This window comes from Hyposmocoma kahamanoa, unplaced genomic scaffold (genome assembly GCF_003589595.1).
Source record: "Hyposmocoma kahamanoa isolate Upper Pololo Valley unplaced genomic scaffold, ASM358959v1 138, whole genome shotgun sequence".
In the NCBI taxonomy this organism is placed as follows: domain Eukaryota; kingdom Metazoa; phylum Arthropoda; class Insecta; order Lepidoptera; family Cosmopterigidae; genus Hyposmocoma; species Hyposmocoma kahamanoa.
Window position 1 is genome coordinate 232,119 of NW_020653492.1, and position 21,526 is coordinate 253,644.

The 21,526-nt window shown below is 35.4% G+C and overlaps 2 protein-coding genes across 2 annotated transcripts in view; both read left to right on the plus strand.

Moving 5' to 3' along the window:
• Positions 1-21,526, plus strand: part of LOC113240420 (C3 and PZP-like alpha-2-macroglobulin domain-containing protein 8) — a 61,102-nt gene that overhangs the window by 30,995 nt on the left and 8,581 nt on the right. Inside the window, exons 5-7 of the mRNA XM_026477709.1 lie at positions 4,302-4,452; positions 19,481-19,639; positions 21,278-21,475. Coding sequence (XP_026333494.1) covers positions 4,302-4,452; positions 19,481-19,639; positions 21,278-21,475 — 508 coding nt within the window. The remainder of the gene's footprint in view (positions 1-4,301; positions 4,453-19,480; positions 19,640-21,277; positions 21,476-21,526) is intronic.
• Positions 10,560-14,105, plus strand: LOC113240419. The gene is made up of 2 exons (XM_026477708.1): positions 10,560-10,953; positions 12,392-14,105. Exons 1-2 carry the CDS (start codon positions 10,654-10,656, stop codon positions 12,674-12,676), a joined length of 585 nt encoding a protein of 194 aa, XP_026333493.1. The 5' UTR covers positions 10,560-10,653; the 3' UTR covers positions 12,677-14,105.

Sequence of the window (21,526 nt, forward strand, 5' to 3'; positions counted from 1 at the left end):
AAGAACCCTCCAATCAGCGTGCTCTCGCACAAATTCACTCTTACAGCATGCACTTCTAGTGGAAGTATCCAGTAGTCCCCAGAGCCGGGCTCTGTCCCCACCTGGGTGCTACTTAAATATCCCCACCTGGGTGCTACTTAAATATTTAAACGAGTTAAGAGCCTTCAGCTCGCCTTTTGTTCGGTGGCGCAGTCAAGGTCAGGTGTCAAGGTAAGGTGGCCAACTGCGAAACGTCCATCATAAAAAGAAAAAGGACATTATACATTATTTCCCCTTCAATATGGAACACAGCACATTTGCTCGGCAGAAATAAGTAGAACCCACTAGTATTTTACACTATTTTTTTCCTAGATAAATGACAATATTAAACTGCGCAAAATGCTATGCGTATGGGTTGTCAACTTATGTCAATTTATGCAGTTAGTGATTACAGTCGATAAATAATCTATCGATCCGATGATTGACCATGGGTTATGCCTAGTTAGTCCTGTACTGATAGTTGCTAGCTTATGTATGTAAAATAAATAAACAAATGCCTTCGCAATAATGGGCCAGCTCGTTTCACTTAAGCATAAAACGTAAAAATCTGTATAATAAAAATAGAAGTCGTGATGAACGAATAAAATCGTGCCTCTGTATTTCACGAATTGATTTTGATACCAGCGGCCCCACTGTCCAAAAAAAAGAAAGAACTATCACAGTTGACAAAACTGTCGACAATAACTACGTGACTATTTAAAATTTTACGAAAAATGGCAATAATGGAAACGTCATTTTACTCTGTATTGAGATAAAAAAACTTAAACGTGTTTATTCTGGACAGTAATGTACCATAATTTAATAAAAATTTTGAACTAAATTAATCCAAACATGTTTGCTTAATTGAATAACAAACATCCAAATAAAACTTTTACATTTATTTACATCGCTAGAATAAAATAATATGTAAATATGATTACATTTACGTTAAAGCAATACGTACTATGTAAATGTAATTTATTTTTATGGCGTTCTTCGTACAACATCAATAGATATTATTATGACTTTAGGAGTAATGTTTTCCGTAATTAAGTTCATTTCATTAATTTCATTCGAGAATTTATTTTCGACTTATTGAGTTTGCCCTAACGCTTATAACAGTATTTTTGTATTGAGTATTTTTATAACAGTATTTTTATATTGAGAGAAGCACTAAACATCTAAAAATGTACTCAAAAACTTGTAACCTTATTACGCAACGCAATATTACACAATACTATTTAATCTTTTAAGTAGTTTAAAAGCGTCATTTCCTTTAGACGCTTATAAAAGCTCTGCAGTGACGCAACTGTGGCACGGCAGCTACTCGTTACATCTTAACCCGGGTGCTCACTAGCTATAACCGTAACCGGTGCATGTTATGTTACTAATAATTATAGTGTATACGTGGTTCGCGACCTTGCCACCAGCGGAACACCTGCGGTTCGCAGTGAGCCGCCGAGGACCAGGTACTCATTCTAGCGAGTGAAGACCGTTTCACGCGTACATACTAGAACCTCGTTACTGTATCTGCGACGTTACACTTATAGCTCTCCATGAGTACCCGGCTTTACTTCATTAATTGTTACTGCAAAAGTGGCGTGCATGTGTCACGACAGGGGCGCGATTGTGTCACGACAGTGGCGCGCTTGTGTCACGACAGTAACGCGCATGTGTCACGACAGTGGTGCCGTGACTGCGCTTCCAAATGTTATATGAAAAGCAGTATTGGCACGGCTGCCACGCAAAAGACGCGCCACTGCAGCACTTCTTTTACTTTACGTTACAATACTGAACTACGCAAGGCCAATGCTTTCCTCGTCTTCCGATTTTTTTTAAGACATTTCTCCAATTTGCGAGTTTTATCACTACGTCCGTACGTACGTTAAACCAAGAATATTTAGTAAACTATAGTTTCTGAAATAATATTGAACCAATTTTTATAGCTAACATGACAAATGGTTCTAAAGCTGGCTAACCTATGTTATTTGTGAGAAATATACCTCCGGGTACTTTCACATGTGTCAACGAGGGTTCGTCCCCGGAGTGTTGAGTCAATAGTGCTCTTAGCTGCCGTTTGTTATGAGTGGGGATACCATGATGTTACTGTTTCTTGGGACATTAAAAGTGTTAGTTTTAAATACAGGTGACAATATTGGTACTGCATGACGAAAAATGAAATAAAACTCAAGAACATTTTATACGTCCCACTGCCGGCTTGGGTCTTTTTTCAGTTGGGAGTTTTTTCAGATTTTGGTCATAGTCTGCCACGATGTAAGTGTCATTGCCATGTTTTCCTTCACCGAAAAGCTCATTTCAAATTAAATTAAATTTCGCACATAAATTCCGAGAAACTCAAAGATGCGAGCCCGGATACGAAACCACGACCACGAAAGTTGTACCACGTTTTCGTTTAACTAAGGTAAACGACTCTTTTATGGTGAATATATACGTTTTTACAATACAGATTCCGGAGCATATTAAGATTACCATTTCTCAAGTTTAAAACTTACATTAAAAGCATTTTATTGAAATGTCTTGTTACAAAACTGTAGACCACGTGTTAGATAAAGATGTATGGAAAGCTAACGTGAGTCTAGATTCAAAATGTATTCTACATATAGCATTTAAGTTTATTTGAAAAGAGCAATCCCTACAGTTTCTTGCCCGTTCTTCTCAGGGAGGTCAGCGTAGTGAACGAGCAGTAGCTCAAAAAATTATGTTTTCAAGTGTAAAAATTTTACCTTTGGAATAAATGATTATTTGAATTTGAATTTGACCTTGAGGGGTTTAAAATGTGTCACGTCTGATAAATGAAAATTGAGCAATATTCACTAAGTACATTACATTAACATAAACGATATAAGTATAAGGAAATAGGTAGGTTTATTACTAGTTGTAGTAGTAGCGTTGTTGTAATAGTGGTGGTGGTAGTTTCGCTGCATTAGAGCGGTATTCAGACGTTATAAGTTGAAAATAAATGGCTATACTTATTTGTAAATTCATGACCATGGCGCCATACTACTCGTAACAACATACTAATGATCGTTTTACTAAAAAGGAGCGAAACATCCCCTCACCATTAACTTTCATCATTAATATCTCTGTTGTTATTTGTTTGCATCTCTAAGTCGAACAGTTAGCCTAAAAAACCAAGTCCAATAAGAAAACCACTTGTACACTTTAACTTCTTATAAATATTTTTTTTCCAATTCAATTAATAAAAATTTGATTCACTAAACGACCTAACAAGATTTTGATCCCAAAGGCGCTTTACTACTCTATTTCTGTCTTTATTTTATCCTATTTCGCAACGAAACACGGTTACCCTTCAAATACCTGTGAGCCGGAAGTGAGATCGTGAGTGTTTATCGGTAGATGTTTGAGCCAATAACGGGTCTCTCTTGACCACTATTGGCAAGGAATGAAGGAATTTCAATTACACAACTCACATGTTCGCCTTTGAGACCTATAAACGAAAATTCTAAGTTATATGAACACATTCTGTAACTCCATTCTGTGTTTTTCGAAATAATTACGATATGTGAGATAAAACATTTTTTTATTGACTTCTTTTTAGAGAGAGCATATTACGTGAGTATATAGGGTTATTTGTAAAATACTTACAACCTCACATGACTATTTTACTGACATCTTACAACAGCTTTTGTTACATGACTTATGAGTTACAAACACAATACAAACTACCTTTTTACAAAATAAATTTATCAAAATGTTAATGCAAATGGCCGCGACAGCTGAGAATATGGACCTAATTTATTACAATATTATGTTTAGCTAATAAAATGGCGCCGTGGTGTGATAAGGCCACATCAGCAAAATGACAACTTTTTAGCAGAGCGGTTCAATGATTCTTCGAACGAAATTAATCGATAACTTTTTTTATGCTTCAATATTAGTTATCATCAACTTTTGACAAGTATTACTGTCCAATGTGGAAAAATATAGAAAAAATATTTTTTTTTTCAAAACAAAAATGTTTCCATGACTCTACAATAGCCATACACTGAAACTGGGTAACCAAAATGGTCTCAAATACATTAAAAAACCTTGTTTTAGTAAGTTTTGAATAAGGTGACAAATTATAATCTACTAGAACCGAGCAAGATTGCTATAAAATAGTTATAAAAATTTTGTATGCCGCAAGGGATATAACAGTTATTTATTTAACAGCATTCATTCGTGTAACGTAACTTGTACATCACAAAAAAAATAAATAATTTTAAAATTTATGTATGACGAAATTGTTTTTTAATCTTCAGGTGACAGCCCTGTTGGCATTGAGTGCTGGAGCCGCTTTTGCCAGCACTGGAGCCCTGTACGTCACAGAACGACTTCGGCTGGGGCCTCGTGGTGGCACTCAGCTAGTGGTTCGGGTTGCAGTTAATACACCTGGAAGAAAGAATATTACTGGTAAGTCAATACTCTTCATTCTTTACTTACATAAGCTCGCGCCCTAGTCCCACAGGAGGACTGAATCCTGACACAACTCTTGAGCCTCACATACATCAGCTACCCTTTTCATACAACTTCTTCTTCTTCTTTCTTATTCTATATTACCTCAAACTTAAATAAATCTTCATAGGTAAGCAAATTACACTCGAAATCGTGACCTTGTAATTAAGTTTATGAATGTCAGGATACACCAACATGATATCCATTTATTATTTGTGAAATTACTCCACTAGTTTGTTGTAATTACATTTTGTTAATACAAAGATCGAACACTTATAAAAATATCCTTCAATCCAGCCGGATTCAAATTAGCATCTTCCAGCAAAACCGTGCCGGACGCTATATCTACTAAGCCATCGAACGAACTGGCGAACCTTACGAATTTTTCTATGTGCTTGTTACAGATGTTTGTTTTTTGTTTTTAACGACTTTTATGCCGTAGCACCATGAAGAAATAGATTTCTTACAGTAAATTGCTCTAACTGCTCGTTTACGCCGCAGGGCAAAAATCAAAAGTGTGAAAATAGCCATCATCATAGAATATCTGTACCCATATATAAAGATCTAGAATGCGTTATAAGTTTTTATAGGCTGTATAGTGGCTTGACAGAATGATAACGATAAACACGTAGTGATATCACAAATACCCTCCTTGAATACTGTTGGTTTGGTTCGTGCCAAAGTTGGGACGTTTTTTTATCCGGTCTGCCGATACGAATCCCCACTGATAGCTACTGCATACTTTAAACCAACCGCAAAATGGCGGCTAACTTATTTTGCAAATTAGAAAATTACTCAGTTTAAATGCAAAATTTGCTAATGAAAATTGCTATTCTGCATTGCTACATAAGAAGACCCCGTATTACCAACTAAAAAATTCTAATTAAAATGCAATAATACACCACAAATCCTACACATAAAAAGCACAAATGATTTTTTTTATATACGTGGATAAGTATGATAATATATTCTGTTTGGCGATTCTAGTTTACCATGAAATAATTATTTTTTTTACAACGTCAAGTGACGGGACTACACGCCTAAGCTACATGCCTATTCATAACAGTTACAATGCCACTCAGAGCTATAAATTGCAAAGATCGGAGGGGCACTACCACTGCGCCCATCACCCTGAGATATAAGGTTGACAAGTTCCATGCTCTACAAAACCGGTACGCAGGAATGTTGACATTACTGCTTGGCGGCAGAAATAGCGTGAGTTTGGGTGTAGTTTGTGGTTGTCTATGTGTGTCCATGGCACCCGCGACACAGGGTTACCGTAGTGCTTGCTATGTTAAGTGTGTGCGTTATTATTATTATTATTAATACTAATAATATGATATAAATCTAGTTTAGACTCTCGCCTCTCCCAAGGCCTAAAACATTACTTTAAATTTTTAAATTTTTATTATTATTATCACAAAGAGCTCTACTACTTCTGAAATATTTATATGAGTTGTTGTTGTTGATAATGGTGATTATGTAGTATATGAGAGACATGAAAAAAGATGGTGTAGATCACAAACTGATCACAAACTATCACCTCAATGCATTCGTAACTCCGAAATCTGAAAGTCGTTGTTTTAATTTCAAACTAACAAAAAAAACAATAAGCGTTAGCACCAAAAATGATTAAAAATCTGTTCACAAGTAATCCGTGGAGCAAAATGTTTTAATGAACTTGTAGAATGAATTCTTAGCTGAGGGCCTGCCGGCATAATTGTGAAATTAAACGCTCTGGAAGTTTTGCGTTAACAAGGGGGATCAGTCGGATTTTTTATGCCAAGATCTGTATTAACATATTTAATAATTACTTCATAACATGATAAAACACGTTTTATCTCGTTCTCCAGATAAGTATTCGCCGCTTTAATATTAAAACCTTCTATGTCCACTTTTTAAATATTTGGGTCAATGATTAGATTACTTTTCTGTGCCTAATTTCGGTGGCAATTTTTATTATTTAAATATTCGGATACATTATCGAAAAATATTCAATAATATTACAGGATTCTACACTCGAATGTTAAATAAAACTTCATGATACTATTCTACAATATTCAAATAATAAAAATTGCCATCGAAATTGGGTAGAGAAAACTAATCTAAAAATTAACCTTTAATAATCGGTTAGACACATAGACCGTGAGGCTTAGAAATTTATCATTGGATATCTCTGAAATCACAGTATATGTTTGTGGTTTTAAGAAGTACCTAATAGATTGAACTTTTGTGCACGTAATAAAACTGCAAGAAATATTAGACACACGAGGTTTTACAGTGAGGTGGCGATATACATGAAGACTGACTCTCTTCTTAAAGAAATCTAGTGCTCAGTTATAACATTAATAATGGTAAAATACCCATTGCACATTTTCGGACAAACAGCTATATAAATATCGCACTGCTATTACAATAGTGTTCTAACTCGAATGTTGCCTCCTTCAAATCATCTTTTAAGAAATTTTTATTATTTTCTCTGGTGTCTAACAGCCCTGGCAGTCGTGCTGTGCTTTCTTGACATTTTACTGCTAACTTTAATACACCATTTACAAATACATGAGTTAAATACACAATACACGCTCAATCAGTTTTGGTATTCCTACTACTATCCTACCGTAAACGTACACCCATTTTTATTGCATGCTTTTTACTTTTTGGTTTGCATTTAAGTTTTGATTTACGCCTAACTATGTATATACTATTTTTTTAAATTATTTTATTTGCTTGGACGAAGCGACATTATCCTTGTTATTTATTCGGCTTCACTGAAAACTAGCGTAACAAGGTGTTTTCACACGTCTTGTTACAAAAAGCTGAATGGAGACCATTTGGGTAACTTTTAAATGTATTTCTTTTATTTTGTATTTTATCATAAGATTATTTTATTTTTGTTATCATTCTGTTATATATAATTTGTCATAAATTTACCAAATAAACTACTTTTCTTTCTTTCAATATGTGAAAATAAATGTTATGTCATTATTTTGACATCTTAGTCAAATTAGAGATGTTACTACTAGTTACTAAGACATGGCACATATCTACGGCATTTCGGTTGGCAGTCATCATCATCACCATCAACCCATTTACACATTCCACTGCTAGGCACCGGCTCTCCTCTCAGGCGAGGGTTTTAGGCCATAATCCGCCACGCTGGCCTAAAGCGAGTTGGGGACGTCACACGTTTTCCGAGTTTCATAACGATGTTTTCCTTCACCGAAAAGCTCATGGTAAATTTAAAATTATGTTTCGCACTTAAATTCTGAGAAACTTAGAGGTGCGACCCCGGATTCGAACCCACGGCCTCTGCTCGAGAGGCAGTAGTCAAACCATTGGGCTACCACGGAGTACCGGTTAATAATAGGCCTTATCAATTACACGTACGAGTGGTTATTGCTTTAATAAACATTGTATTTTGATTACACGATTTAATAACCGTATTTCACAGTACCGTAAAGTGACGTAATAATGAAATGATTTTCTTTTACAAATTGTTTTTCTACTGCTCATTACATAAAATTATTTTAATTCTACAACATGCGTCCCAAAATATATATTTTATTGCTCAGTTTCTCTGGTAAGTTGTTTGGAATATATATATTTTTAACATAAAATAATTTTACTTCTATCTCGCCTGATGGAAAGTGACGATGAGTTCATCTAGTCTCCTTATGATGAAAAATTGGCTACATTTAGTTTAATCTGATTTTAATCGACTCTCAAGGGACCAACTCGGGTTGCATTTATTCATTACTCAGCCGGATATGGAATTTAAGCCCAGATCAAAATACCCAAAATAAAGAGGCATTCGTTTATTTGCTAGTATTCTTGGTGTCGTATCAACGTATCGAATAGAGACAAGACAAGTATATAAGCTGCGCGGCTTGCATGTGTGTCCGTATAGGACGCCCACATTCGCAAAATCATTGCATGGCGCTGGTCGTCTAACGCGCCTTTCATTATTATATGAATGTGTGCGTCCGTACACCGCACGCAGCGAAATTGCACACATACAAGCCGCGTTGCTACGTTTTTATAGAGTTAGCATACTTCTTTTGTCTCTATATATATACGCTACACTACGCTACTATGTTTCGGGTAACAGAATCGCGGAATCAGCTAGAGTCGATCAGAAAAAGCTTTACGTCCATGTAATAAGAGCGAAAAAGGTCGAGAGGAAGCGAAACGCTTTTTTGCCCTTGTTATATGAATATAATTCGTTTTCTGCCACATTACAAAATTGAAGTGGCAGCCGATGGTGTCAAAAAGTTCTCGAGTGGTGACGCGTACCGGAAGACGCAACGTAGGTAAATCACTCACAAGGTAGACCGATGACCTGGTAAAGGGAATCCATTGTATGCAAGCAGTAACGCAAGACGAGTCGTTGTGGCGATCTTTGTGGGAGGCCAATCTCCAGCAGTGGATGTCTTTCGGCCGAAATTTCGATTTCGTATCGATAAGTGTAGTCTACAAATGTGTGGCGAACTTTGTGTGTTGTCTCAATGAATTTCTTGGGCACACAAGTTGCAGTGTAGCTTGTGGCAGAGTTCAGAACTCTATGCTAATACGCACTACGCACAAGTCGACTATAGTTTGAACTGTGAACATATATGACATCATCGTTAAATAATTTGCACATTCCGCATAAAAGTACTGGCAGATTGTCATCTAAGGTGCGCCAGACATACAGGGAATGCTAGTAGAAGAAGCGAAAGAGGGATATCATCATCTTAGGAAATATTATGTAGTACTCAATTAGGACATAGATGGGCCATTCTCATTTCTGCAATTTTCTTTTGGGCATATGTATTAAAAAACTATATACTTGTATTATTACTTAGTCAATTCCTATTTAAAATATTAATATAATCGAGGTAATTTATTTTAATATGATTTTTATTTATATTTACACAATATAAACATTTATTTAAATCATCATTAAGAAAGTGACGAAAATGTCACTTCCATGTCGTGTGCTAAGTCCATTTACAATGATACAAATTAAATTTAAATATATTTATTTTTATAAAATAAACTAGTCTATATTTTTTACGATAATACGTTTCTACGTATATAATAAACTTTCTAAAAAAATACTAAATAATTACCACATAAATAAAAAAATGGATACAAAATATTTCATAACGTTTGTGCATGAAAAAATTGTCATTGTGTAGTGTTTTTGTAAATTACATTTTATTTAAATTGTTAAACTATTTTTATGTTATAAAGCTAAATATTTCATCATTATTTTACCATGGACCATGATAGACTAACAAGGCCCATTACCTTTAGTACTCCAGGAATAAAAATTAGATAATATGAAAATGTCACATCATAACTTATTTTGCATTTTCCCAAAAGGTAAAAATTTTGTGTTGAGCACTTTTATTCTAAAGGTGCGAAGAAAAGTAAAGGTGTTAAGTAAATAATATTGATTATAAAAACTGTTATTAGAAATAATGGCACCGATGTGTCCTGATATAAATAAAGTGTATACAATATAAATAAATACGTAAATAAAGATAATAAAGTAAAAAATACGTTTTCTTCTACAGTAAACCATACATGCTTCATTAAAATTAATCTAATATGTCATTACCATGGATTTGTGTCACTTCCTTGAAGTCGTGTTTTCTTTTTTCCTTTTTTTCATGAAAACTTCTTTAAGTGAAACATATTGTAGGATACGGTACCATTCATTTGAGACTACATTGTTTTTTTTTATTATTTTAAGTCCGTTTTGAGAATGGCCCAGATGTGATCGTATATATATATTTGTATTTTATTTTTGAAAAAAAATGTAAATTTTGATGTACACGGTGCCACACATTCCTACCACCACACCAGACTCTATATGGGACGGCTGCGTGACGGCGGAAGCGGAGGCAATTGACGGGCTGAACAAATCATGAGACTGGTGGTAATCCAATTCCTGGCCATGGCAGTTGCAGTCAGGGCTTTAAATCGCTAAGAACTGAGAGCACTACCACCGCGCCGCGCGTTAACAAATTCCATGTCCCTGTAATTTCGCCAGCACCTTTACCCTTCAAACCGAAACGCAGCAACGATCACATTACCGCTTGGCGGCAAAAATAAGTAAGGCGGCACTTCTCTGAGCAAACTCTTTCACAGGGAGCTCTACTGCTAAGTGCAATGTCGTTTCATAAACGTACCATTAATGTTTCAGGCTTACTTCTAAAAGAAAACAATGCTCATTACACCTTTACCACCAAGCACAGAATGAGACGCTTAATAAGATATTTGATTCGAGAGCTTCTAGTTGATGCTGAGACTAGAATCAATAAGCTGGATCACATTGCCAAATATGTACAACTAAGGGACCCAAATCCTATATTGACGGATCAAATGTTCACTGCAAGAAAAAAATTTCATCATATGATATTGGTGTTCGAAAACACTCAGGAACATTTAAAAAACTACACTCATGAAATAGTAAACAAATTAGGCCAATTATCTACCAAAACGAAGGGAAAACTGTGTTTCCACAACCAATAGGTTTTTTCGTTCATAACGAGAAATTCACATTGTAAACAGGAAGAAGTCGTTATACTGCGAAAACCAATTAGGAGCGATGGCACCCGGGCTCTGCCGGTGCGTAGCGTCGTTGCAACGCTATGATTTCAACGCACCGAGCGCCAAAGTGATGTCGCAACGTGTCACCGCTTACTTAGGGCGATGCTACACTGGCATTAGATTGTCGCAGCGCTTTGATTTCAACGTACTTTGTTGCTTACGTTGCGTTGTTCTGATTTATATGTATACAATACATCGTCGCGTCGTCGCAACGTCAACGCAAAGCATCATGTGGCATCGCGCTATCTGGAATTTTTACAGAAAATGACTTAACTTTATTAAGAAAACGCGATAGGAAGGCGAGTGTGTGACTGAAATGTGGTATCATCTGTTACGAATTAACAACATTGACTACCATAGTATTTGTAAGAAATATTCGTCCCCGAAATTGCAATTGCACTTATTTCAAAGTAAATTTTTGTGAAATAATTGTTTTTTCCCAATATAACGACCATTTAATATTTAGTAGGTTTACCTATTAAGTCGATTTTATCATGTTTATCCCCGGTCGCAATATCTAATAATAACGCAAGGCGAAAGTATTAAGCGTATAGAACGAATAGTAGGTACTCGTACCTATTGTTTGTCGAGCCGAAAGTCTTCTGCGCTCTACTTTTGGTACTTAAAAGGCCTCATGCTTCGAACTTACATAACACATATTTTTAATCTCTTAATTTTTTATACGATATTGTATGTAGTCTTACTCAGAAATATTCGACACAAAAGTTATTTGTTATGCAATGCTGCAAAGTTGTCGTTTGACGCAAGTGCTTATCGAAACCTAAACAAGCGAAGGTTGCTAAGATTCAAAAATAGAATCCTGAGCGTAGCGAGGGTATCAGGGGAAGCGGAAAACAACTTTGCTGCCGAGCGAAACACATACTTTTTCACCTCACTATAGCGAGGAAAATGGTAGACGAAAGAACAGTCGAACCATAAGAAATCAGTTATCGTTGTCAATGTGATGACAACAATAATAAAAAAAATATACCAACGGATTTATATTACTTAAATAATGTACAAAAAATCGTTGTCATTATGTTTTTTTTCTTCGAAAGAAAATGTTAGGTGCACCCTTAGACTATGGAAACTTTTTTCCATCCTCTAAGGGTGCACCTCTGTAATGCTAGTGAGGTGAAAATGCTTTATTTTTATTACTGTTGTCATTAAATTGACAACAATAACTGATTTCTTACATTTCAAATGTTTTTCTTTCATCTACCAGTGCATTTGAAAGTTCGAAAAAATAATTTCCTATAAATATATAAGATATAATATTTTATTTTATTTATTACAGCAAATAGCTAGAATGGTAAAAATTAAACAGCTTGCTAAAGAAGTTGATAACTCGATTCAGATGGCTTTAGATCACACAAACGTCGACCCAAGTGGAGCCATGTTTGGAAAAAGACGTATGATTCTTCAGACAATAGAGAAAACACACCGACAGCAAATATCCAATAAGACAGCTAAACGGACTACACCAATTAGTTTGCAAGAGATTTACAAAGAAAAAATGCGATTGAACTTTAGTAAACAGGAATTAATAAGAAAGAAAAAACTGTGGAACATACACGATTAATTTTCATTTCATTCATTTTTCAGCCCTGTGTTACCAACTGCTGGGAATAGGCCTCCTTTCCCTCCTGCCAAACTTTCCGGTCCTGTGCACTCTAAGTGGCACTTCATATGGCTATTTGGATTTACTTATTGGCAAATATGTCAATATTTACCAAATAATCACTAAAGTATTAGCCCTGTCTGCCTATTCGACAAATACAGCAAACATCAAAGAAGTCAAATAGGCAAATAAGAAAATCCTCACTATGGTTATTTTCATTATTTTATGTGTAGACGGGCTTATTGTGACGATGTGACCTCCTTCTATCGTAATCCCACCTTTTTATCACATTTTCTCTGGTTCCTGGCCACTTGTTTTCAAATTTTGAATCGTTCTTTAATTCCTTTGCCTCGCCATTCTCATTTTGTTTTGTTCCGTCGTCAGTCTCTGCTCACTCGCTGAAGCGAGCAGTGCTGGTCTTCAGATTTTGACCCGTTTACTAGTTACCAAAAATCTGTAAAAAATTAAATATTTAAGAGATCACAAAAAACTTTAAAATATTTTTTAAAACTCGCTAAGCAAGATGTGTGGAGGCTGCGGAGGCTACATTACAATCTACAGGACATGTTTAAAAAATTTTTAGTGTTTGTCTGTATGTCAAATATTTTTCAACGTACAACAAATACCCGATAGCGAATACAAACAGCCATGTGAAGTACCACCATCCGGTATAAGTTTTGTCCGCGAATTTATTATGTCGTCGACCTAGCGTGCAACTGGATGACCCGGATTTCTTGGGCCTGTCTTTGGCCGTCACTCCGTCAAAGCTTTACTCCAGCAGCCATCACCTCGTCTAACCAGATGCCCTGGTCTACAAGATGGTCCTCAACATCTTAAACTGTCGTCTGAAGTCGGATTTCCGTGTTTCGAATTTTATCGAGAAATGTGATACCGAGCATGGCGCGCTCCATCGCCCTCTGTGCAACTCGTATTCGGTGCACAGTTTCCTTAGTAAGCGTTCACATTTGTGCACCATATGTCATTGTTATGTGTGTGTAGTAGTAGTGTAGTGGTGGGACACACTGGTTAAAAAGACGGGTCTTCAGACACTGTGATATCATTTCTGGCCGCAAGACTTTTCCAGTTTTCCGAAAACTATCCACTAAATTTTGATTCTCCTTGCGATCGATGCGATGTTCCAACTATAACAATTTTATTTGAGATTCTAGAAGTCTTCAACATGTACATGTTCACATTAAAAGAAAAACAAATCCCATTTGCTGTTTGTCTGCACTATGAAAATGCGGTAAACCAATGTATTATAATACAACTTTTGCAAGAAAACAACTCCAAACAATCTGCCTAACTTTACAATAGAGTATTACATATTTCATAACATTTTACAAATTTATCCAATGAATTATGACTATAAAACGATTTAATAATATATCTACAATTATAATTAAACTGTGACAAAAGTGATTCTTTTTTAAATATACCTGTATAATCCGTGGAATCGACTGTTAACCAAAGTCATTCGAATGAATAAAAAGGGTTATAGCTCAGAGACCGCATTTGTGTGTGGTGTCCCCAGACAATGGTACATCTTTTGGCGTGGCCTGCGTGTAGGGACACCTGCACACGCGAGGGTGCGTACAATCTCACTGATAATGCTGTGTCAGTAGCTAAGTACTGGTTCTCACAAATATACTCCCGGACACATAATTCGAACCACCTTAAATTTTCAATATTAAATGTCCTTAGCTGATACAATGCTTGATTGATCAAGAACTTTCATTTCCTTAAGTCCTTATTGAAAATTTGGATTTAAAAAACCGGAGAAAACTTTTTCTTCGGCGATAACTATGTTTTTACATTTAAGGATAAAAATGCAAGGTGGCGAATTATGTGTCCGGGAGTGTATAAACGTCAGACTCGACTCGTTAACAAGACGATATGAATGAATGAATGAATGACACACACCCAGACATAAATAAACCATTATATAAACATTCTCTCACAGCATGTGCCATCTTACATTTTAACTATTGTTAAAAAAAATACTACGCAACACTTAGTATTATATAAAAAAAACTTAAAGGGAGTTTCGAACCCAAACTTATAAACATAAGTTTATATTTTTTAAAAGCACGCCATTGCTTATTTCATTTTCCCGGTAACTGCATATCTTTCTAATACAAAAATGTCAAATGTGGCAATTAGGAGTTAAGAGGGAAAAGATAAAAAATATCGCGAAAAATCATTTAGCAGGCCTTGTGAAAAAGCTCGGTCAGGGAAGTACTGCCACGTTATCTGTTTTTGCCGTCAAGTAATGATGTGAGCGTGACTGTGGTCCGATTTTAAAGCTAGATCAGTGTGCTCATTACATTACAGGCATATGTACTTGTCAAGTTTATTAAGTTTATCAAGTTTCAAGTTTATTGTAAATTTTATAATAAACCTGGTGCACCAAAATATTCAAGGCATGAAAGGCAAAGAGCTAGAAATAGAATTATTTATTAACTGTAACAATATTGATATTCTTTGTATTACTGAACACCACTTTCTATCACAACATCAGTTCATGTTTAGCTTCAACAATCACCAGGTGGCTAGTTCGTTCAGCAGAGAAAAAGCTATTCACGGCGGCTCTTTAATTCTTATTAAAAATAATTTAAAATTTAAAGAACGTAAAGATATTGTGAGCCTATCTATTGAGCGGACTATAGAGATATCCTGCATAGAGCTTGAACGGCTTGTTATATTAAGCGTGTACAGACCCCCTCATTCATCTTACGAACTATTTGAAAAAAGATTAGATGAAGTTTTAGCCAAATTAAATAATATAAATAAATATATTGCTGTTTGTGGTGACTTCAATGTTAACTTATTAGAAGATTCCAGTGCTAGCAGTAGGCTCATATCATTTTTCCAATGTTATAACCTTGTGAATCTTTTTTTGGTGCCTACTAGAATAACTTCTACTACTGCCACTTGTTTAGACAACATTTATACCAACGCCGTACCTAGTAATAAATCTATTATAAATAAATTAACTTCAGATCACTGCGGTCAATTGGCCACTTTTAATATAACTGTTGACAAAATGCCGAAAAAGGATATCACATGTGTTCCGATAAATAATGGTCGACTTAAAGCTTATAGAAATAACGTAATGCTTAAACTAACTGACATTCCGTACGTTAACGATCCCAATAAATTGTATAATTCAGTTTTCAACATAGTGAAAAGTGAACGTGATAATGTTTTTAAGTCCAAAATCATAACTATTAATAATTCATTGAAATTTAGTGAATGGGCGACTGTGGGAATTCACAAAAGTAGACAAAGGCTGTATGATCTTTACGATGAAAGAACTTATAACACTAGTAACAGTTTTAATGATTTTGTTAGGAAATATTCGAAAATGTTTAAACGTGTTTGTGTGGCAGCCAAAGCAATGTTTATTAATAATAAAATAAAAAGCAGCGCGAATGTAGTAAAAACGACTTGGAATATTATAAATAGCGAAACTGGAAGGGTCAAACCTCGTAACTTAGATTTTCAACTAAGATTTAATGACAAAATTGTAAACACAGACGCAGAAGTTGCTAAAATATTTGAAAATTTTTTTACCAACATTCCAATTTTGACTACTAATTCGTTAAATTCATCTCCCACGGCCGCTGAATCCTTACTAAAAGAAAATAATGCAGTTAGTATCACTAATTTAAGGTTCCGTCATGTATTTCCAAACGATATTGTTAAGGCCTTTAAGTCTATAAATATAAAAAATACTGCTGATCTTGATGGTCTTTCAGTCAGAGTAATTAGTTCTATAGTTGATTGTATTGCGCCTTACTTAGCCTGTGTCTTTAATAAATGTGTTGATGATGGTGTCTTTCCTGACCTCATGAAGCAAAGTAAAGTTATTCCACTTTTCAAATCTGGTAGTATTTCTGACCCCACCAATTTCAGACCTATATCAATACTACCAACTCTCAGTAAAATATTTGAAAAAATTATTCTAAATCAGATGTGTGCACATTTTTATAGTAATAATTTAATGTCTCCTAAACAATTTGGTTTCACTCGGGGTCGCTCTACAACCGATGCTGGTGTAGAGTTGATTAATCATATATTTGATGCATGGGAAGTCTCACATGATGCTATTGGTGTATTCTGTGACCTTTCCAAGGCTTTTGATTGTGTGCACCATGATACACTGGTCAGGAAACTTCGCCATTATGGTGTGGCGGGACGTGATCTCGACCTTCTTAAATCGTATTTGCGTGGTAGGGTACAGAGGGTCGATGTTAACGGTACGAGATCGTCAGGGTCTGTAATTAGCATGGGTGTCCCTCAAGGTTCAATTCTAGGCCCATTTTTGTTTTTAGTTTATATTAATGATTTACCTAGCCTTATGGAGGGTATAAAACATGAGATAGTATTGTTTGCTGATGATACTTCCTTATTATTTAAAGTTAAAAGGCACCAATGTTCCTATGACGATGTGAACAATGCTATATCTAAAGTAGTTGATTGGTTTGCTGTTAATAACCTACTTCTTAATGAGAAAAAAACAAATTGTGTGAAATTTACATTACCCAATGTTAGAGAGACGGTTACAAACATTGTAGTTAGAAACGAAAAATTGAATCTTGTGGATACAGTTGTATTTCTAGGTATAACGTTAGATGCTAAATTGCAATGGGGTCCTCATATAAGTAAGTTGTCAAAACGGCTCAGCTCTGCAGTGTACGCGATTAAAAAAATAAGGAAACTTTCAGACGTCGAAACCGCTAGATTGGTTTACTTCAGCTACTTTCACAGTCTAATGACATACGGCATTTTGCTTTGGGGTAATGCCGCCGATATCAATAGAATCTTTGTCCTGCAGAAACGTGCAGTTAGGGCAATTTACAATCTGGGCCCCAAAGTATCTTTGAGAGATAAGTTTAAGGAAATTAACATTCTTACACTAGCCTCACAATACATTTATGAAAATATAATTTATGTTAAAAGGAATAGTAATTTCTTTATGAAAAATAGTGACAGACATAACATTAATACGAGGAATAAAAATAAACTAGCTTTTCTTGATAGTCGTCTTCACAAAGTCAAACAATCATTTAAGGGGCAATGTATACGCTTCTATAACAAGATTCCGGTTGATATACAAAATTTGCCTTTCACGAGGTTTAAAACTATAGTGAAACAAAAACTTTATACTAAAGGTTATTATACAACTTCTGCGTACTTGGATGACAAAAATCCGTGGTAGTAACCCGTTTAGCTCATGGAGGTAGTCTCAATCTGATGTTTCAAATAAAAAAATATTGTAAATGTTATTTACAAAGAGCAACCCCTAGAGTTTCTTGCTCATTCTTCTCAGGGGAATCTGCCTTACGAATGAGCGGTAGAGTTTAACCATTGTGACGATTTCAAGTGTAATAATGCTTACCTATGAAATAAAGATTATTTTGATTTTGATTTTGATTTTGAAGTTATGTCTGTCCCAACGGACATAGATAGACGTTGGTTATAGGCACTTGCTTTACAGCGAAGCAATCCTTTTATAATATTGAATGAATGGATTTTTCTAAGTGTTTGATCTTTGTTTTTGATTATTATAACAAACTAGTGGAGAAAATTCCTTATAGACTACTATACCAAAATACAATTATAGCGACATCTCTAGTCAGCGATGGTAGCTGCAAAGGTAACTCTAAGGATACTGCGTGATGAAATAAATGACTCACAGATGGCGCTACGACGAAAAGCCTTTAAAAACAAAAAACAAAGATCTGCAAGAAGTACATAGAAAAATTGGTAAGGTCTGCTGATGCGTTCCGTAGCTTAATTGGCAGAGCATCTGCCACGGATTGCTTGAGGGTGCTAGTTCGGAATTTTTCCAAGTGTTTTCAATCAAATCCAAAAATGTTGGAATGTTTCAATCTTTGTTATTCATAATTATAGCAAACTAATTAGTAGAGTGGTTCAATCATGCTACTAAAACATCGTGTCATTTAATAAACTTAAAAATAATGGCTATAAGTAGCTCAGAGAAATAGCAATTTTCTGACAATTAGATATAATAACTCGTACATATTTCGACAACTGAAGAACAGATGCTTGAATTGCCTTGAATAGTGACCACGAGCCAAAAGACCCAGTGCACAATAAATTAACTGATAACCAAACTGAAACTGAAAGTGACAAGCATCTGGTAATTGTAAACATTAAAATTGTAGCGCGCGAATTGACTTTTGTCTCTCATACTTTTGCAGGTAGATCGTCCAACTCGTTATCGTTTGTGTGGTACTACTATTTAAAAATTTTATTAAAAAAATCTAATTTTTTATTGAATTGGTATTCAATTATTTTTTATGTGAAATTACTCCACTAGTTTGTTATAATTATTAATGCAAAGATCGAACACTTAAAAAAAATTCCTTCGATCCGGCCGGAATCGAATAGACCGCAAACTAGCAAACCGTGTCAGACGCCATGCCAACTAAGCCACAGAACGAACCAGCGGACCTCACGAATTTCTCTGTGAGTTTGTTTGTGGGATCTTTGGATTTAGTTTTCAACAACTTTTAACCGTAGCGCCATCTATGAGAAATGTAAAATTACTGCTACCAGACCCGGCTAGAGATTTCGCTATTCACTGTATTTAATTTTTTAATGTATTGATATTCAATTATTTTTTGTGAAATTACTCTTAAATTACTATTAAAAATTTCTTCAATTTTATCATCATCTGGTAATTTAATGATTATATTTCGATCCTATTTTTACACTGAACATTTTTCTTTCCAGTTGAAGTGACCGGCTATAGTGCAGATAACTGCTCAGTGTCGTACACGTCATTCAACAACGAGACTTTAGTCGGCTCAGTGATTCGATCAGCCAGCGTGCTGGTCCTGCCTGAAGGACTGCATAGGAGCGATACGCAAAGCGCCTACTTCTGTGCTAATGGTAAAAATTACTTTCTTCTAAAGGGAATCACGTCTTATTGACGAGCCATTCAGAAAAAGCATGGAGATAATGCAATAAGAGTGAAGAAGACGTTGTACATTGTACTTGGGCTTTATTTTTCTGACTAGCCCATGTTGATTTCGGATCTGTGAGTGTGGTAACTCCTTAATGCCTCTGTCAGCTCTCTATTGAGAGAAACTACCACCCAATCGCTGTTGGTGGTAGTCTGTATCCTTGCTAAGTTTGTGAAATTATCATTTAAAAAATGATTAAAATTAAGTTTTATTGTATGTGGTGTCCAAGGTTTAAAGATTCCAGGAACGAAATTGGTTGGAAATTGTTTGTGCTTAAATAGGAGGGTTGTAAAATTTCCCATAGTCGTAAGTTTTTTTTATAATATCAAGTGACAGGACGGACAAGTCGTGCGCTCTATGGCAACACGCCTGTCCATAACAGTTGCATTACCCCTCAGAACTTTAAATTGCAAAAATTTGAGGGACACTGCCACTGCGCCCGTCACTATGAGACGTAAGTTGACAAGTCTCATGTGCCTGTAATGACACCAGCACCCTTCAAAACCAGAAAGCAGTAATGCTAACTTTACAGCTTGGCGGCAGTAATAGGTAAGTAAGAAGTACAACAAAAAAGTATTTTGTATTATGAAAGTAGTTTATAATATTATTATAATAAGGCATAACTAAAATAGTTTTATTCTTATTCTCAATTCTTAAGATTTCAAACTCAAAAGAGGAAACAAAGAAATAAAAGGTCATCCCACCTACTCAGAAAGTCGCTTTCGGCGGCGCAGCTTCTGCTTTGTGGGGACAAAATCACTTTTCACATTTCTTATGAAATAATGTAATTTTAATTTAGAGTATGAATTTAGAATCTGAACAATACACGGAAAGAAGAATGTTGTTTAAAAAAAAGTTGTCGATTGGTCTGGCCATGACTATGTTTACATGTTCAAAATGGGGTCAAAATGACAATATAATTTATTGTTCGACGAGATAGGTTTTCATAAGGCGGTGGTACATCACCAAAAGTCTTGTCAGGCTTGGTGTCTAGGTTGTTAATGCGTGTTCTAGTTTTTCTGTTAAATTTCCAGATCTTTTTACAAGAAAACCTTGCACAATACTAACTCATGGGCTACACTGTAAAAATTGGACTATTGCACAGGGCAAAAATTTTTAGTACAGACGGCAGTACATCAAGCTACACATTAACGCATCCTGTTCTATTGCACTAGAGACGATATTCGAACAAAAGTATATAGCTTGATATGTGATGACTTGCCTGTATGACAAAAATCAAGTGTTGCTTGACCATTAGTGATGCACCCCGAGATGAACGTTTTAAAATCGTCTTATTTGTTATTTTCCTTTTTGTTTTTACTGTTTATGTCCCCAGTGACCTAACCTACTATTACATTAAAATGGGTTCCCAGGTATGATCAATATGCTGGCAGCATTACCTCTCTGGCCTTATAAATATTAAATTTCTGGTCTCCCATGGTCCGTTCAATATATACTAGGACTTTATGAATAAAATTTAAATCTGAAACTTCGAATCGTCTCGTTTTCTAAACGTATCTTTGTAAATTTAAGCAGTTTTCAAACATCTTTACTTACATTACAGAACATCTAGCGGTGTCGTCTAGAGGATCCTGGGAGTGGCAATGGGTGGCAGCTCCTCGCAACCGTGCAGGCCTGGTACTCGAACTGAGAGCAAAAGGTGCAGCCCATGTGGCGTTGTCTTCCATAAGAGAACCTTCTGATGATATGTACAGAGTCGTCTTTGAAAGAACCCGAGTTTGGATTGCTAAAGGAAAACACGGTAAGGGCAATACAAATACTAACTTATTCAAAGACATTTTAAACTCCCTCT

Coding starts and splice junctions, on each gene's coding strand:
- LOC113240419 (XM_026477708.1), top strand. CDS start 10,654: ATGTCGTTTCATAAACGTACCATTAATGTTTCAGGCTTACTTCTAAAA. Junction 10,954..12,391: donor AAAACTACACTCATGAAATA/GTAAACAAATTA, acceptor TATTTATTACAG/CAAATAGCTAGAATGGTAAA.